We start from the raw sequence: 20,008 nt of genomic DNA on the forward strand, positions 1-20,008 counted from the left end.
TAGGATTACGGAATTATTATAGATAACAGAATATCTTTTATTTGCGTTCAAAATAATGACAAAAAATCTAGGATAAATTATAAAAGTAGGTAGGTAATAATGTGGATAAAAAAAAAAAAAAAAAAAAAATTGGGAAAAGGCGACGCATTTCTAAAGAAAAGGATGTCTTATAAATATTTCATTTTGCATTGAGACACTCTTTGTTGATGCTTCAATACTTTCAAGCTCTTGAAGGTGACTAATGACCCCAAATATCGACTTGCTGTCATACTTTTTAATATTGTCATTTAGCAATTCATTCAAGATTTTAAACTGTAGAGTAAAATGCGATGATTTAGATAACCGGTGTTTTTGTATGGAGTATGACGTATGGTGCACTCAGCCTGACTTTAAGGTTTACGATATCTGTCCCCCTAGACAAAACGCACTTTTTGATCGAATCGTTAATCGAATACGTCAAAACTCCATACAAAAAAGGGGCTTTTCGACCACTTTTCGACTGGTTTGCGATTATAATTTGCACTTTGTCTAGACCCACTGAAATACGAATAAAAAATAGAAAAAAGCAGTAAATGACGTAGGCAAACCGAATAAAGCTCGTTACGCGTCTACTTTACTTGAGCGCTCATTTCGAATGCCATTCGCTTTGGAGCGCATACCCCGAGTTCGCAACTCGGATCACACACGAACGCACAAACCAACCACTTTAAGATAAAAGTGCCTGATCCGACGTCGTTAATGACTACAAATAGGCACTTTACGTCTGGAGAAAGTTTTGTAAAGGAACAATATTTTTAAAGCCTATGAGAGTTTTGGTAAGCTGTAGGTGAGTGGCTTTTAAATGGAAATTAAGAAGTTGAACAAATTCAAATCTTTATAGCTCCAATGTTGGCATAAATACAAAGGTTCTTACATATAGACATAGACCCATAACATGGACCCTGCTAGGGTATTGCAACAAGAGTGAGTCTTTTTATGATATTTGGGAAACAATGTATAATTAAATTTATTTATTTGTAATTGGTATCAAAGAGTTTACAGTCTAGGCTTAAACGTAAAGAAAAAGTATTAATAAAATAAACTTTGTTATGTGGCAGGATTAGTCCATATTTGACTTATTTTCAAATCCAATTAGGAGCATAACAATGAAATCTGATCATCATAACTGAACTGTATTATGTACTTAGAAATACTTACAAAGAACATTACATGATTGGCATAATTCTCCGTAATAAGGAAAACACATCGACGTGTTTTATTTTATTTTGTAAGCCCGCATCAAAGCGCCGAGTTCATCCTACGAACAACACTTTGTTGACTTTTTCTTTTCACGTAGTACCACGTAGCGGCCGACGGGAATACGTTGTTATCCCAACTAATATTATAAATGCGAAAGTAACTCTGTCTGTCTGTCTGTCTGTCTGTCTGTCTGTCTGTCTGTTACGCTTTCCCGCTTAAACCTCGCAACCGATTTTGATGAAATTTGGCATAGAGATAGTTTGAGTCCCGGGAAAGAACATAGGATAGTTTTTATCCCGGTTTTTGAAACAGGGACGCGCGCGATAAAGTTTTTCTGTGACAGACAAAATTCCACGCGGGCGAAGCCGCGGGCGGAAAGCTAGTTTATTATAAACCGAACGCTTTCTAACACAACATGCTCTGAAAATGGGTCGAGCAAAAAATATGGAAAATAACGTGTATTTTGCTAGAAAAGTGCATTAGTTTTTAAAAAGACTGGGCTTGGAAAGATGTACTACATCTTTGCATGTAAGGAGAAATATTTTTTAAGTAAATAACTTAATCAAATTCATTGTCCATATTTTTACATTACTGATGCAATGATGGAATCCACAGACTCGGTCACTATCTAAAAATACTGTTTGTACAAGACTGATCGATTCCTGCTATTTTTATCCCAAGAAGCTTCTTTGAAAATTAATCAGTTACTACTCAAACTCTGAAGTTTTGATGGAAAAATGTATTAATTAAACGAAGTAAATGCGTCGGGGTGGCTCATCAAAAATGTATAGAATTCGTATGATTTGCATAAAAGTCATTTTATTGCCTCGAAAGACAAACAGAATGGGATATTAGCCGTTGGAATGGATCCAGAGCCGGTGTGAACTATGCGCCCACGTATACCAACTCGTAATGAACTGGTTGTATTAACCAAATTGAAAATGAACGCAACTTCAGGAGTTTATTGCTTTTGTTTGTCACTCTTCGTCGGTAGGAATAATTTCAATAAGAGGCGTGCTTCATGTAATATAATAAAGAAGAATAAAAAGTTTTGTAAAAAGTTTATTGTAGATCCTTTTTTATAAAAAAAAAAACAAAATAATTAAAATAATATAACAAGGCATAATATACTGCTAGATCTTAAAAGCTTTTTAAAATATGGATGTCATTAGATGTGTTAGGTCGTACTCGTAGCTACAGCGCTACGACGTGCTACGGACTACGAAATTACTACGTTATCATGATAGTGTAGTTCAGTCAACAAAAAATATTTTTACTCTCATTTTGAAATACACCCCTGAATTTTTCTTCCTCTCTTTAAAGCTTCCTGTATAAAATTATTAGCTGCCAAAAATTCATCTGTTAAGAAGAATAATTAAAACACTTTTAAAAATAACTCCGGCGAAAAGTTATTAAACATTACAAAAGTTTTTGTTTCCCTTCATTACCATACCTATAATTTGGGAGCCGAGTTTACCTCTCTCATTACCTCTAACTCAAACAACATAAGTTATAAACAAGGTTGATTGATATAATTACAGCAATTCCCTGTTACTAAAACAAGCGTCAAGAATTTTAACGAGTGGCGGCAGAAGTTGGCAAAGAATTCAATGAGCTTGCCATAATTATGTAGAGCAAGTTGCTGCATTCATTAAGTAGTCGTGTCTCGCTTAATATTCATCAGGGCGGCCACAAGTAACATTTTTACTTTACACTCCACGGCGAATCCGGCAACTCAAATTATATGGAAATAGGAGTAAGTTCGTTCCGTGCGAAGACAGGATGGCAAGGAAATTCGGTTTGCGAGTGTATTGTTTCGGGAAAATTGACGAAAATAAATAAATTGGTGACGTATTGGTATTTTTGCGAGGAATATGTCGCATAAATATTTATGTCCTTTACACTCTGCGACTTTTTTTCAGCGATAGTTTAACTCGTATTCGACTGTTAGACAACCGCGGGATGACATAGCTACAACAATTATTTTTATTACACCATTGTACGACAACTTTACTCGTAACATATAGAAATAATTCGAGCCTTGTTAAAACTTTAAAGTGATATACTCGTCCCAGGTTTCAGTTTCAACAATATTTTTTAACACACTGACATAAATTCACAACTTCTCACATCGCAACTTAACTTTGTTTCTTCTAACCAGTAAGCAGGACATAGGATTTATACTGACAGTATGACCATTATCACTCGTGATGCTAATTGAATATACCTAGGTAGTATAAACAAAAACAAAAGAAATCTTTGTGCTAGTTCCGTACAAACTTTCAGATCACTCCAACAACCTGTAAAATCAATAGTTGTAAGTAGCTTATCTGACAGATAAGTTCCCAAGAGACTATAAACACTAAACAGGCCTTAATTTGTTGCAAAACACGGAAATTCGGGATGGCTATAAACTCAACAAAGTCTCCGTGAAAATCTTGAGCTTACAGTTTAACGAGTGAGATTTAGAATTTTAATTCCTTAGTTATTTCCCTTGAGTTTAACTGAGCTTTTCGCATAAAAAGAACCCATAACAAACGTCGGAGAACAGGAAGGCATTCCTTAATTTCGTAATAACGTCACCCCATATTTTTATTATGCAGCCTTGACAACTCATTAGCGGACCAAATGGATCTTTTTCCCTAACATCCAAAAATTCTCCTCTGTGCTTTGGAATGCTCTTCTCATTTTCTGTATTTGTGCTATTTCACTTTTGGGAAATAAAATACTCAATAATCTTCTCTTAACTTTTTAGAAGTTTTATGCTTCTAATTTGTCTATCAATATTTTTCATTGTTTCAGATGCTGAATCGGACGTTTCCCGGATATACAGTAGCAATAACTTAGTTACCACTCAGTTTTAGTTATAATCTAAAAATAGTACAAACGCTTCGAATTTAGTCACGTTAAAGCTACACTAAAATAAGTTAGGTTGTAAAGCAGAAGGCTTGCCAAATAGCGGCTATTTCGTTCAAAATATATTAGAGAGATAGCTGTAGTTTTATCTGGGGTAGTTTTATAGGGGAAAACAATGCCAGAGGTTCTCATAAAGAATCGATATCTTGGAGGTTGTGATTTTTGGAGGGTGATGTAGGGTAGGGTTGGGTGTTCGTGTTGGTAATGTGTGAAGATAAGGAGGAGGTGAGGGCCGAAGCGCCGGCGAGCCCGCAGCGGCTGTGCTGGGCGCGCCGCCCGCCCGCGCCGCTGCCCGACACCAGGGGGCTCTGTTGTGCGAAGCTGCTCAGGAAAAACGGCAAACCTAAAAAGGTAAGTACCATATTTACTGCTGAATTATTTATTGACCTTATCCGTAACATTTCCCAGGTCGGTTAGCACGATTTATTACGTCCATTACCATCATTTATTACATTAGTATTTTCCCGCAATAAACGCGTAAATAAGAACTTGGCCGAACCGGTTTGGTTTGGAAACCTACGCAGTCTCAGACATCAAAAACGTTTTCATAAAAATCTCATGCATGATAGATCCTCGTCGTGGGTAAAACCAATATTTAATATGAGGTTAAGCGTACGCCGTGTAATAATTCAAAACGCACCCAAGAATGCTCAATCTCTGCTCAAAGCGAATACCTTACTCATCAGAGGTATCTTTGACTGGCCATATTTCAAGCGGGGCGCTCTAAGCCGATATTCTAAGTTGGAGTAGTTTCTGCCACGGTGGTTGAATCGCACCGTACTTAGCGATATCATATTTAAATTGCTTGCGTGCGTGTACTCTCTTGAATTTACGATGTTCTGAATGTGAGCAGAACTGAATGAAGGTTTTATTAATATGATGTTGGTTTGATCTATGATTCGTTTTCTTGGAAAACTTTTTGATATCCTTAGAAAATATCATAACTTTATTTAAATGTAAACTGCGATTCTAAACATGATCCATTTAAGTCCAATTTATTTCTCAAATATAGTCGGTTAAATGTTGTTAAAAATTATGACCGTGATAGTTGCAACTAAAAAAACCAAACGAAAGCACTAATTCATTTTGAGGATGATTCATTAATATTTTTTACAATTACCTACCTATGTCTTTTAAACTAATTTGACTTCGTCGATCTCAGACAAGTTCATACCCTGCACGGGGTAACTAGTCTCGAAGTAATTCTAAGACACATCCAGCCTTATTATCGAAGTTTCACTCGGCTCGGAAGATATTATGTACATTGTATTAAGGATGATAACTGGCGAGGCAAATAGCTCGGCCGCGAACCGCCAACTTTAGATCAAATTAGTTTTCGCTGACGACGCGGCCCCCACTTTGATTAACCTCCCTGAGGAAACAAATGAAGGCGTACAGATTCTACTGAGGAAATATGAGTGGCTGCTCATTACGGAACAATAGATTAAACTTAGATTTTCAATTGTTTTCAACTTTCCCTTTGTACTGTAATTTGCGAACTTAAAACCCTTGGGCGAGATTGTGATCAAGCGCCCGTATTTAAAAAACTTCAATGTTCATTGTTCATTCGCGCGAATTTTCAGGATATTAAATTTAAATTCATACTTGAAGTTAAATTATGTTTTTTTTTCTTTATAAACATTTTAGCTTTTTATTTTATACTTGAGACACTGCCTGCAAAATATCTCCAAAGCATTTTCTTTGGCAATTTTCCCGTGATTTTTCTCACTTGGCTATATTTTTCAGTCCACTCAAATTCAATTTGTGCGCAAAAGACCCAAAAGAGGTGTTTTCTTTTGAAGCAAACGGCATCAGAGAGCGGTGCTGCCACTATTTTGCAATTCTAACATCGGCGAAGAGCTTTCAATCTTACTAATGTGTCTATGTACCCACTATATGCCATGTATTATGTACGGCACACGACTCAATCTGTACACAACACAGCCTAAGTGCCTTTTATCGAATACATCAAACGACTGTCGAACAAAGAACCTTGTTGGCTCTTAAAACATAAAAATATAAATGTAGCGTTTCAGTAATATGAAAATGATTGCGGTAGCAACATGAAGAGAAACGATTTCTCTTTAGATTTTATGTTTGTTTCATACGACATCGTTTAATTACGAAATTTTCTTTACTAATGATATTGCTATCTTCATCAAAGGTGAAATAAATTGTATGTTATTATTTAACTAAGTACATGCATTTGTAACTTGCAGAAATAAATTTACAATAACATACTTTTTAAGGGACAATAGAAACTCAGCTAGAAAAGCCTACCAATTTTTTTTACAAGTTGTACTCACAGACATATTTTTAAAGATTCACAGAACTCAGTCACAGTAAGTTAATTAGGATTTGCATAAAATTAAATTAAAAACCTGATTTGTCTCCCTAAAAACTGCTGAGTCTCTTCATTTGTAATTAAAAGTGTTTGAAATCCTTTGTTGACATTCAGTGCTGACGGCAAGGAAAAGTTCCGGCAAGAGAGAGTTGTTTTAGCCCAATGGTGGTTTTGTATGAGAGGTGACGGTAGCTTAAAATGGTGAAAACCATACTACTGATAAAGTAGAAAGATTCTTTGAAGGGGGAGATTCTGTGGTATGCGCCGAGAAACGAGATCTAAACTGACACTTGAAATTGACTCTATCAGCAAGGGTGTCGTGCAATGATATAGAGAGGATCAATTAAATACCACTATTCTAAGTTGTATTGTAATGCAGTATATTTATTTTAGATCCTCAGTGGGATGGTTCTTAACATTAAACAAATAAATTAAAAGACTTGGCGAAAATCGTAAGAATTCCTCCCTGATGTAAGTCGATTCTTTTAAGTTTGATAGTTTAGTTTGAGATAAGTTCAGCAACTTAAATGCTAAATCATAATAAAATCGAGAATCATTTAAACTCTTTATTTTTTACTTTATATAATGATCTAAATCCCGAAATAGATTTATAGGTTTAGGTAAAATATTAAAATTTTTCAACTTTGTCTGGTTATGAGTTTTACGCAGAAAAATGAGCGGTCAAAAACAATAGAGCTCACTCCGTTTAATTCGTTCGGCAAAGAACCCTAGGAAGCGGAAAAAATATTCGTTTCGAAGTACTTCCCCGGCCATAATTTAAAGCCGAGTCCGTATTTTACAGGAATATCTTTATGAACTGTTAGACCGTAGTTATAATTACTTTTTTTGTTATTTGTTATATTTTACAGCTGAGTACTTACCTAAGTTTCCAACTTTTTATCAAAATCACGAATAAAAGGAAAATAAAAATTAGAAGGATAAGCTGTATGTATAGCAGTGTTACCCTTTAAAGATTTTATTTTCCTGAGACTATTTGCCTAACGCTCAACAAACTTAGAATAAAAAGAACAATTTTGAACATAACAGGAAAGAAATCACAACCTAGCTTTGAATAATAAAGAACTTGCATTTACATACTTTTTAGTTCTCCCTTGAAATCCACGGCGAAAGAAAGTAAGTCCAATAAAACATTCTAAACTACAAGAAGCTTTTCAGCATAATCGTAAGGTTGCAGAACGTTCTTTGTTTTTTCCTTGGCACGCATAGAGAACGGCTGCAACTTTGTTTACTATGGCCAAGTTAGTGTTTATAGAATGGGGAAGATGATTTTTTACAAAGTAGTCGACGGCAATATTGCGCGGAAGCATTGGGTCGGTTTAATGAAAAGGGTGAGGTATTCTTTAACCATTTTCAGATGTTTGTTCACCTGGAAAATGAATTATCTTATTATGAGAGTTACTAATGATAACCTAGCTATTAGTCTTTGAAAAAAGAATGAAAGAAGCGCAAAGCAATAAGATAAGATTTTTTAAAATGATGTTAAGTTATTATTAATTGAAAGCCTACTTAGATAAATACTTATGCAAACTCGTGACATCTTACCAAACTTTTTGGAAACTTTTAAACAATAAAAAATATGTAAAGTTCTAAATAGACTTTACATTTTAAAGCTTAACATTATACTTTCAAGTTCATAAAAATTCAGAAACAGAAGTCATTTGTTTTAAAGATGCCAAAAGGTCGCTCTCAAATCGGTTTATCAACAAGATCTGCTACAAAAGCTGGGTCTTCACGAAAGATTTTAGGGTGCCAGTGTGCCTTGGCTTGTTCGTAATAAATCCTTAGAACAGGGGCGTTGAGAGCAATAATTTACGTTCCCGAACGCTGTTTAAAAACGGTCCGATCGTGGTTTTTCCACCGTCTCTACGTCCTACAAACTTAGGTGGAGGGATTTTCTAGACTCAATCGGCTCAGCTAGCTAGGATCAAGTACTGTTTCTTAGACTTTTTAGTTTGATTTCCCGAAATTATTGCTAAATTGTTACTAATAACAGTCCACCACAATACTACCACTGAAAATAAAGTCTTTACAATAAAAATAAATGGTTGGCTGTGTTGTCGGTGGGCTATACTCGTACCAATATACAGTGTGAGTCACGTTAAAGTGTACATATGAAAATAGATGAAACTAGATCTATTTTTATCGACAAAAAAGAGGTCAAAAATTTTTTGAGATTTTTTTTTAATTTTTTACAGAATTTTTTTTCTTCCAATTACTTATTGTAAAGAAAACGTAATAACTTTTAAACTATGCGGTATATCCTGATAAAATAAAAACATTAATAATGCTAAATAACAGGCGATNTTTTAACTAAAATGCTTATTTTACTTCGAAATCTTTTGTTTTTATTTGAAATCTAACTTGTCTTTATCAAAATTACAAATCTAGAGCCATTTTCAGTTTCGTTGTTAACGAAGCGTTGAATGGCGCGCCCGGAGAGACTTAGTTCAAACGATCATTGCAAACGTTGTGATATGGATAGAGACATGCGATTTTTGGTTTTAGGAAGGTAATACGATAGAGAATAATACAAAGTAATAAAAACCACCTGTTATAGGGGCATTTTTTGGAGAAATTTATCAAATAACCAAAAAACACGAATTTAAAAGCAGATTTTTTTCAAAAAGTATCATTTTTTATTATTTGTTGGCCTTTTTTGTGTATTTTATGTATTTTTTTAGTATTGCCTGTTATTTAGCATTATTACTGTTTTTATTTTATCAGGATATACCGCTTAGTTTAAAAGTTTTTACGTTTTCTTTACAATAATTAATTGGAAGAAAAAAAAATCTATAAAGAATTAAAAAAAAAATCACAAAAATTTTTTGACCTCTTTTTTGTCGATAAAAATAGGTCTAGTTTCATCTATTTTCATATGTACACTTTAACGTGACTGACACTGTATATCTTATAGAATTCTAATCCGTAGCTTAAAGAGTTTATGTCCCACACTCCCATCAATATAATCGGTAGACGATGCTATCGTCGATCGGCTATCGCCTGTGCGCGTCAGCTCTATAAAATTTTAAGAACTGGCAGTTTTTTAACACTTTTACTTATACAGTCTTCATGGATTGGATTACCTAAGTACGATCATGATGTTATATTAGTGGTTTTAAATTGGACGAATCTGTTCTTTTTGGTGCTAATCACTGTTATGCATATCCGAAGCTAAACTAGACTGAAGCTGAAGAATCAGATGTAATGTATTTAAAGAAACATTAAAGGTACCACTTGAACATTAACAAACGTCAAAAGTCTGTCAAACTTCATACAAAAATCACCCGTTAAGGTTATAGCCACGGTTAAAATAAAGTGGTTGTAGCTCAGTCTTAATATTTGATATAATTACGTACTAGCATGACAATAAGCTGCTGAAGTCAGCGATGTATTTTCACGTTTTTTATTTTTTAAACTGTTTTTATTTCGTTTTAAGCTTCAAGCTAGACATCGCGTGATAAGGATTTTCATGCTGATGCCATGTAAAGCTCTTTGCATCTTTTTTATTTAAATTGAAACGAATGGATGGAAATGTACAACTAGTGAATTACATTTTTGACAGAATTCAATTTTCGCATTGGCGAGCTGCCATTTCGTTTTTCACTCATTTCAAACCCTATTTTTATGCGGTTGCACAACCTAGGTAAGGATTTTCCACTATGCTATTATAGGCATAGAAGGTTTCACTATGTAAATACCTACATTATGTAATGTATAATGTAATAATGTAATAACTCTTTGTTTCATTGTATGACCTTAAAGCTCGGTCGCGATCTGAACTGGTACTTAAAGTACCTACATTTTAGCACAAGATACATATTACGCCCGTATTCATAAACATAACTATGAGGTCTCACAGTGTGCGTGAACGCACACGAACCAATCACAGAGCTCTAGTCAACGTTGTGCTTGTGAATAGGGGCGTTAATCTTTCCGTTACATGGAATGTCTTTGCAGTTTTTTAAGGTTTAACACAGTACAGTAGCATGTAGTGAAACTGTATGTTTAATGGTCAGTTTATTGTTTGTGTAACCTAAATAAATTAAATTACTTACTTCAAAAGTCATTGTCCCTTATCAGTCCAGTGGTAATCGATGTTTCTTAGAAGTGAAAACTCTTGTCCTTATAAAATTTTAAATTCCTTACTTCCTCCGCCTCCTGCAGCCGACTTGTCTGTAACTTTTTATCACTTCAGCTATTACCCACATCTGTTCCTGTCGCAGCAGTTGCAGGAATGTTAAAATGCATCCGATGGGCTGATGCAAGTTCAAACACAGAACTTATCGCTAACTGCTTCTTGCGAGTTCTTCAAGCGATTGCTTGGGCCCAGATGTGCCACTACTTTTTTACTTCAACACTTTAGAAACATTGGCAAATCGATATGGAGTTAGGGATTTTATTTGTGTGTAAAAATATATATTTTTTTAATTGTGTAGTTATTATAAGGATTAAAGAAGAGTAAAGTGTTTCAGTCCACAGCACAGGATATCTCTATCTATCCACTAAGCGGCACAATATCCTAATTTTAAATTTCCTAACTTTGTATGTTTATTCAGAAAAGCTGAACCTATCTTGCGGTTTTTAAACGCACGTTTTCACAGCAAAATATAAACCCTTTCAGCACAAAGCCAGTGCCTAGTTGAATTATACTTCTAATTATGACTGGCGTAAAAAGTTTCGTCTAAAAATTCTAATTTTGGCTGTTTTCTCTATGAAGGGTTGAACCACAGGTAGCCCAATTACGTCCAGGAATTAATTATCCTGCCAACAGGAGCTCTCGGCCGAAATTATAGAACATTTGCACAGAAAGGAGAGAACAGCCAACGCAGAGAAACAACAACATTTAGTTCCAAAAGGAGTTTTGTCAGAAAATTAGGGAATACTTAAAAATTAGTAGACCTTGTAGTGTGTAACAAACAATGTATAGGTACCTATGTCCGAAATGAAAAAAAAGGCTTTACTTTTAGTGTAAATAATATCTTTTACCCAATCGTCGTTTTGTACTGTTTAATTTGAAAAATGCTCTAAGAATCCATCTTATTTAATTACTTAACTATATCATTTGTGCTATTGCGCTGACGGTTTTCGTTGAGATGTTCTTACACGCTATAAACCATCGCTATCAAACTAATTGGGGCTAAACTTTGGCTGACCATACCATATCCATTTTACTATTACATGCAAATATAATGACTCCAATTAAACGTTGATAAAGCTGCTGAATATTTTTTCGGAAATACTCTCTACTTATTATTAAAATATCGTAATTAATTTTTTCACTTACAAAGAAGTCAAATCATCAGATCAAAAAAGACATCATATTGGTAACAGATCACAAATACTCCAATGTCAGTCGGCCATATTTATTTACCAAATCAGCTTCTATTGGCACAGACATACAAAGTAATGGAATACTCGTACTTCTTGCATCTTTACAGGCAATAAAATCCACGTCTCTCTTGTGCTGTTATAAAAGCAATAGGTGTTCGAAGCGACTGGAGAACATTTAAGGCTATGCAATATCGGGATGCTCCCGGGGGGTGTAATGTACCCGCTGCGTTCCGGTCGACATGCATCCAGGGAATTGCTTCAAAGAATGCCGAACCTTAAATCAGCATTTTGATGGGAAATCTAAAGGGCGTTTCGTGGATGATTTATGTATTAGGCATTATCGTATACCAGCTATTATGTCAAAACCAAACGATGTTATTTTTCATCCAAAAATTACCAAGTTCAATACTTACATAAAGTAAGCCTTACTAATATAACCTGTATGTCACATTACATAGTAGTGATAATTACTAATACAGATACCTATTTCTAGGTCAAACTGCCATAAAGATAAAATACAGGTAAAAACACAGGTAGGCCTACGTTTTAAGATAATGGTTAACTTATTTGCATGGACACGATAAGTGTTGATATTAAAACCTAAATCTATTAGCTAAACTAACAATGATGTACTTGGCATAAGTAGAGTTCATAATTAATACCAGGCTGATATTTACTTTATGTTCAATATTTTTTTTTATTAAAGTAAGTACCTGTTACTTCTTCATTCTGCACTACACAATTCAACCATCCATTAGGTGAAATACTAGATAGCGTGTCTTAGATCTTATTCCTCAATAAGAGAAACAAAAGAACGTCTTAATAAATACTCCGGTACGCTCGTCCCTGTCCCTATATACCAGTATACTACAAACCAGAATTTAATAAGTCCGACCCTTGAGAACTACCTAGACTAGGTGTCACGACCCCCAACGAAATTGAAATCATTGGACGCTACGTGACTTTAAAACCCATCTACAGGAAAGGATCTCGAAATAATATTTACCTTGCGTATCTCCCCATTGGCATTGGCTGGCTGCTCAGACAGCCCCCTTTGAGGTGAAAATTGGTATTTATTCCCATGTTTCTGTTCCGATATCGGAGACTCGTGTGAAGAATAGCTTTCGATTTTTCTATTTCATACGTGCTTCTATTGCCACCGCGTAGATTAGTTTATGTCACAAGCATTGCAAACCGTTTGTAGATTCCTCTGCTCGTTGAATTGCCCTTATGCCGTTAACCTAGTAATAGTTTTTGTTTTATGAGGAAGTGAGTTCCATTAGAATAGGCATGTTTATTACGTCTAAATATCTTTTTGCTGCTTTATGTGGTGTGTAATTCAGATTGAGTCTATTGCAAGCTGAGGAGGAACGAATTGCGGACTAAACTGTTTTACACCAGTCTCGTGAAAACCTTTAACAAACATATTAAATTTTGATTTAATGAATCAAAATTAATAACATGTTTGTCCTGAAAAACTTTACATTGTCCAAACATGTACAAAAAACATTATTGTAATGTTAATTATGAAAATATGCTCCTCATAGTTTAACCTAAAGTAATTTCTTACAAGCCGCTTTACATAATACATACTTATGAGAAGTTAAACAAAATTTTTGTGGAGATGTTTTTTATAATAGTAAGACACGGGTCTTATTAACGCGACGTTTATTAATGAGTTACATTATGTACTCACGGCTTGACGTTTCGGCTGCGATGCTGCAGCCGTGGTCACAATCAAACATAAAGACATGAAATCTTATGTTTTTTATATTCTGGGAATATACAAATTAACTTTGTATGGGTCAAAGTACCTAATTAATAGCAGAGGAGATAGATCATGGTCAGCCCTGCCCGAGATAAGCCAATCACAACACAGCCGATTTAAATTAAGCCTTATTTCAAGCGGACTCGAGCTATAATTCCGATAGACATTTCCACGACTGCCGGAACACACGTGACAGTATTCATTAAGCCGCTCGGAGCCAGCTCGAGGGCTGCCATCATCCCATCGACGGCGAGCAAACACTCAGCCTATCGTCCTTAGCGCTTATACCGTGCTATTTGGTAGCGTGGTGGGATTTATTCTTCAGGTTTGGTAAATAGATTTAATATTTACTTGGACAGAGTACAGTACAGTACTGTGTGATATCAAGTGGTCATTAAAGGGAGATCTGCAAAAGAAATGGAAGAGCTTATTCACACTCGATTAAAATATTTATTGGAAACTAGCTGACCCGGCGAACTTCGTACCGCCTTAGCGTAGAGATTTTCTTAATATTTTTTTCCGTAAGAACCATCCTTGGACTTCCACAAACATTTAAAAAAAAGAATTATCGAAATCGGTTCAGCCGTTCACACGTGATGCCGTGACAACGCGAAACGGGTTTCATTTTTATATATATAGATCTATACTTCTTACTAATAGTATAAATGCGAAAGTAACTCTGTCTGTCGGTCTGTCTGTCTGTCTGTCTCACTTTCACGCCTAAACCACTAAACCGATTTTGCTGAAATTTGGCATAGAGATAGTTTGAGTCCCGGGAAAGGACATAGGATAGTTTTTATCCTGGTTTTTAAAATAGGGACGCGCGCGAAAAAGTTTTTCTGTGACTGACAAAACTCTACGCGGGCGAAGCCGCGGGCGCAAAGCTAGTATCTTTATATGTCCACTGGTGGTATGAATGGTATTTGTGGTGTGTAAAATTGAGATTCGTGGCACCTTCAAGATCTTTTCTGAAGGTATGTAAATATAATTTTGATAAAGCAAGACTGTGGCTTATGGCTTAATATAAGTTACTAGAACTTGTGTAGCCTGGCGCATAAATAAACGCATTGCAGACTCTACAACAAAACTGACTATACACATCAAACGCAGCATCTACGTGCAAAGGGCATCACATGACAGAATTCATTAAGCCGATTGGAATGAAATGCAGCTCAGTGCCATCCCGTCGCAAACACTCGGCTCTCACCTATCGCTAAAAGCTTATGTGTTTATTGCGACAGGAGCTCTCCAAGAAAATGAGTCGATATCCATTTGCTGAGCCGAACCACAAAACAAATGATCTAACACATCTGAAATAGATACTGGCTACTATTAAATATGTAGAGTTCCTAGGGGCAAATTGGGCACAGTTCTGATCTTATTCATTCTCAAATATCATACACATTTTCACTAGTCTATTGTCAGCATAAATAGTCAACACTATAAATTCACTTTATAATTTTCAGTGTCTTAGTTTGTGACTTCAGAAATAATGGAATTGATTAAAATCTGGTAAATCCCTAAATTTGCTAGTATTAAATTCCACCATGATGTAAATTGTGTCTTTTGTAAACCTATTCAGAGTCTACCCTGTATATCACTCGGATAGTTTCGTTTGTTGTACAGCTATTTGGAACAATCCAGTACATGTCCAAGTCTCACTCATAGCCCTGTCACAACTAGAATCTCCGGTCGGAGATCAAACAAGACCCTATTCGCCTAAACCTGTCATGAAATAGAGGATAACATAGGTATAAATCAGAAATAACATACACTTTCTTGAGTGTTTATGTTGTATAATGCAATCATACTTCATGACTGTTCTCTGTAGTCTATCGGTATCTCATAATATCTACCACACTATGTACCATAGCCTACTTATAAAAGTGCCCTATTAGGTAAGACAATGTTGAACTAAGTTTCAAAGGCTTGTTATGTATAACTTATTTTACACTTACACTATGACTCTTTTCTATTAGTATAGGATTGGACTTTACATTACAATCATGATTCATACACTATGACACTTTTCTATCAGTATACCAGGATTTGATTTTATATTACAATCACAATTTTAGACACATCAAACGAATTGAACTTTTGCCTAACCGGGTTACATACTCGGCATAGATATCATAAGCAGTCGCCTTCAAAGTTAATTAGAACTTTCCTACCATTCGGAGTTTGGTAGTACTTACCCATGACTATCCTACTAATCCCGATTTGAACATATCGCAGTCCCGTGAATTTAATCAGGCCATTAATACCGGGCCGATTACGCGGCGGCAGTCATCCGGCGGAGTGGCTCATCTGCAATTATTCCGATTGATCCGCTGGTAGGGAAGGGTTAAATCCGCATTGAGTTCAATCATATTTAGCAATCTTCCGTGGAATTTTTTGAGACACAGTTTTTCTGAAAAATGTTTTTCAACCCTCCGTGGATTTTGTATTTTTGTTAGTTTTTGTAAAAAAATGTTTTTCCAATATTTCGTGGATTTTATTTTTTCTTTACTATTACAGTTTTATGAGCAAAATCTAGATAGCTTAAAGGAAAGTGAATACGAGTAATTGCTTATTGAAATTGGATTTGTGAATAAAATAAGGTTAGTGAATATTTACATAAAATAGAATTCCACAAACGCACTTTTTATTTTATGAAGGTGCAATTTCATGATATGTTTTGTTCTATTTTAAAATATTTATTTTGGAGATTTTTCTTTTGATGTTTCAGTTCTTCAATCAACCTACTTGAGCTTATATAGCTGCTTATAATATCCCCTCTCAAACGTAAACGTAACATTATGTCGACCAGAGTTACTTTTGTTGCACGCAAAATCAATCTTTGTAATTAATTGATCAATCTCGCCCCCGAAGGTGACTCAGGTACGTCACTATTCCACTCGAATTAATTACTTCCTCGAAGACCCAAGGCGGATAGAAACAAATGAATCTTCACAAAAACGTGACTCTCTTAGAGAAATCCTTTAGAAAAGCAGCCGGGTGAAACCAATGTTTATTTGTACTGAAGGAGTATTCATCTTACTGATTTCATGCTCATTATCTTGAGAAGATTTCGAAGAAGATAGATGTTCGGTTTTAGTTTTAAGCTTCAATCACGTCTGAAGATACATACTTTCTCGAAACCTACTGAGTTGTTTTACTATTTGAGTATCGCTGCATACGAGTAGTATAAAACAAAATTTTGCTGCGGTAATGCACTCTTCCGCTGTCTGTCCCTTTTTATGCTTAGATCTTTAAAATTACGCAATGGATTTTGATGCGGGTTTTTTTAATAGATAAAGAGTGATTTATGAGGGAGGTTTATACTGTATACTTAGCATCCTATGCGAAGTCGGGTCAGGTCGCTAGTTTAATATAATTCGCTTTTCAACTATAAACTATTCCGTATAAATGTATTTGACGGAAGGAAAGTCTTACTTACATCCCAACTAATATTATAAATGCGAAAGTAACTCTGTCTGTCTGTCTGTCTGTCTGTCTGTTACGCTTTCCCGCTTAAACCTCGCAACCGATTTTGATGAAATTTGGCATAGAGATAGTTTGAGTCCCGGGAAAGAACATAGGATAGTTTTTATCCCGGTTTTTGAAACAGGGACGCGCGCGATAAAGTTTTTCTGTGACAGACAAAATTCCACGCGGGCGAAGCCGCGGGCGGAAAGCTAGTTAAAATATAAGTACTTCCTTAATTTCGTATGTTACATTTATGTGGTAAGAAACTTTTTGTGAAAGTGCCTTTTGATGGAAAGCAAGAAGAAAGACTTTGTCATGTTTGAATAATTGATAACACGAAACCTAAATAAAATTGAAGTGCGTGTGCTACTGAAAAATGTTTAGAATAATTACATAACATCCCTTATCTCTTTTGTCTCGTAGCGGTCGTAACGAGCCATGTCAGGCGCTCATAAAGTTTGACATTACGGCTATTACAGCCTACACAAATAAAAGAAAGACTTCTCCTTTATGATTATTAGGTACTTCTGCGTATCCAAGTTCCTAACAAAATATTATTCAATTTGGCGCAAAGCGAGACTATATTTGGGTCCTGTAACACGAGCGTCTAATACTTGTTACAAAGAGTCCTCCGTACAAAGGGCTGGGTAGAACTTTCTTTATTTAATATACAAGTTCAGCCCTCGATAAAATGTAGTACATGCGTAATAAAAATATATGCGGAGTAACCGTGGGTAGATGTAAGGTCCTGCTTTGCATTCACGCGAAGTGTTTCTCATTGTGCCGTCGAGCCCGCGCGTCTGCCAGACGTAGGTCCTTTTCGCAATCACGACTCGGCCACAAAACACGCATTCAAACTTTACCGTGCATGAGAAGTTCTTTTTTCTGTAATAGCAACTTTTTGTACGCTGAAATGTGTCACGGAAAGGGGCTTTTCGTTGTTTCCTTGTGTGGAGTTAATAAAAAAATGTGCTCGAGCGATAAGACGGCTTACTTTATTCATGACAGATGAAAGCACAATAATTTTGGTTTTAGACAGATATTACTTTCAGATGGTTTGTGGATTATTACGTTATTGCAAAAGGAATGGACGTACAGTTACTGAAAAACAGAGGTCGCAATTTTTAAATGACTATAAAAGTATTCTTTAATGTAAATATTTTTCTTCGCGGTGGAATTTCGTAGTTAACTTTACTTAACGTAGCTGAAACTGAAAAATATTCCTTCTTCTTCATAAAATCTGTCTGAAAATCAATTACAAACTTTACTAACCTTAACGGTCACTTAAATAAATACCACGAAAATCAAAAGAAGAATTGGTCATTAGTATTCCGTATTTATAGGCATCCAATCGCGGGGGTTGTCGCTGCTTCGTCAGACGTTCGGAACTCTTATCTTGTCATTCAGTTCACGTGAAGACCACTAATGAAAGACTCACTTAAGTAGACGGGAATTAACAAGTTCCAAATACAATTGGACCCTTAAACGAAGTTCATTTTGACGGCGGCAAAGTGGAAAAGTTCTGTCGTCCTCATCTTTTTTTGATGGCTTGAATGTTAAGTTCCACGTCTTTAATGCCGGGACGGCGGTTAAAAGGATTCGTAGGGCTGTTGGCTGTTTAAGAGATACTTTTTATGCGGCAGGTTAAAGTTTATATTGGTAGTAGGTAACTTCGAGGCAGTGCGTTGACCGTAAATTGCTAGGTCGATGAGTTTGTAAGAAAATGCAGTTTAAAGTTGCCTTCAGTGTTCATTATAAATTTTAACAAAAGAGGTAGAAAGAACGTAGGTATTATAGTCTTGTAAATATGAGCATAAAACCATTACAAGATAATGATTTCAGGCAAAAAATAGGGCATTAAAGTTTTGAACACCACTTGAACCACGTCACGGTTACTTATTTGTTATGTAAAAATGAGTCATAGTTTTTAGCTGGTCAAAATTGGTGTGACATTTGGACCAATTTATTTTAATCTTCTTTGCTACTCCTTATCTTACTACAATACAACTTGACCACGTTTCACCACGTTTTACATCTCTATAAATATTTCACAACCCACAAAAAGCGTATTGTCAGAGAGTCAGTTACGAGAGCTCATAGAGATTTATCCCGCGACATCGCTACAACATATTTTATGTTTTCATTTAGTCGTATCGTAAAATAAATAATAGTAATTTGTGCGCAAGGGCTGCAGTAAAGCTTATCTGGCCGGCAATTAAGGAAAGGCTTGGATGGTGATTTTTTAGGGTTCCTTATTTCGAGAGGGCAAACAGAATTCTGGCAATCAAGGCGTGAGAAAAGTTAAATATGTAGTTGATGTGTTTTTTTTTGCATACTTATACTAGTATTTTTATCATTCCAAATAAAGGACCTTATTTTCAGATAACTATTGATTTGTTAAATCGAGTCAACGCAATAAAAATAAACGTTGAAATAAGCATTACATAAGATAGAGACTAAACTTAGGAGAAAATCAAAAGACATTATTAACGTTATTTTTTATTAATCTCCTAGCATATTCATTCATTAAGTACCAAGTCAACCATTCAAATCATAGACAATTCCAACTTCAACATTTCAATTATTGACCGCTCAATGAAAAATTATTGTTACCTACGGAATCCTCAGATTCCAATCAGCCACTCTACACTTCGTTCTTTTTTCACTAGCCCACTGATTGCTAATTTCGCGACAAAGAACGCCATTAAACGCCCACGCCACGGTACCAGATGAAAATATTTTCTCTACTTCGTTTCTCTTTCGAGAGGGTTGTATACTCGCTGACCTAGTGACATTGTGCTGCCAATTTTACAGTTGCGAATTTTGTTAGGAAAAAATTCTGCAAGTACGACGATACTTTACCGACAACTTTTGTGCTGAAAGTTTGATGCCACTTTGCTGCAAGAAATACTTACTTT

General features: G+C 35.4%; 1 protein-coding gene across 1 annotated transcript in view; it reads left to right on the forward strand.

Annotated features, from left to right (window-relative positions):
* The first annotated feature begins 4,310 nt into the window (after positions 1-4,310).
* The window catches only part of LOC114358864 (uncharacterized), a 54,014-nt gene continuing 38,316 nt past the window's right edge, over positions 4,311-20,008 (forward strand). The window contains exon 1 of the mRNA XM_028312963.1: positions 4,311-4,506. Within this exon, the coding sequence (XP_028168764.1) occupies positions 4,360-4,506 (147 nt within the window). The 5' untranslated portion in view covers positions 4,311-4,359. The remainder of the gene's footprint in view (positions 4,507-20,008) is intronic.

Source organism: Ostrinia furnacalis, unplaced genomic scaffold (genome assembly GCF_004193835.3).
Source record: "Ostrinia furnacalis isolate ACB-3 unplaced genomic scaffold, ASM419383v2 OfSCF4122, whole genome shotgun sequence".
Classification (NCBI taxonomy): domain Eukaryota; kingdom Metazoa; phylum Arthropoda; class Insecta; order Lepidoptera; family Crambidae; genus Ostrinia; species Ostrinia furnacalis.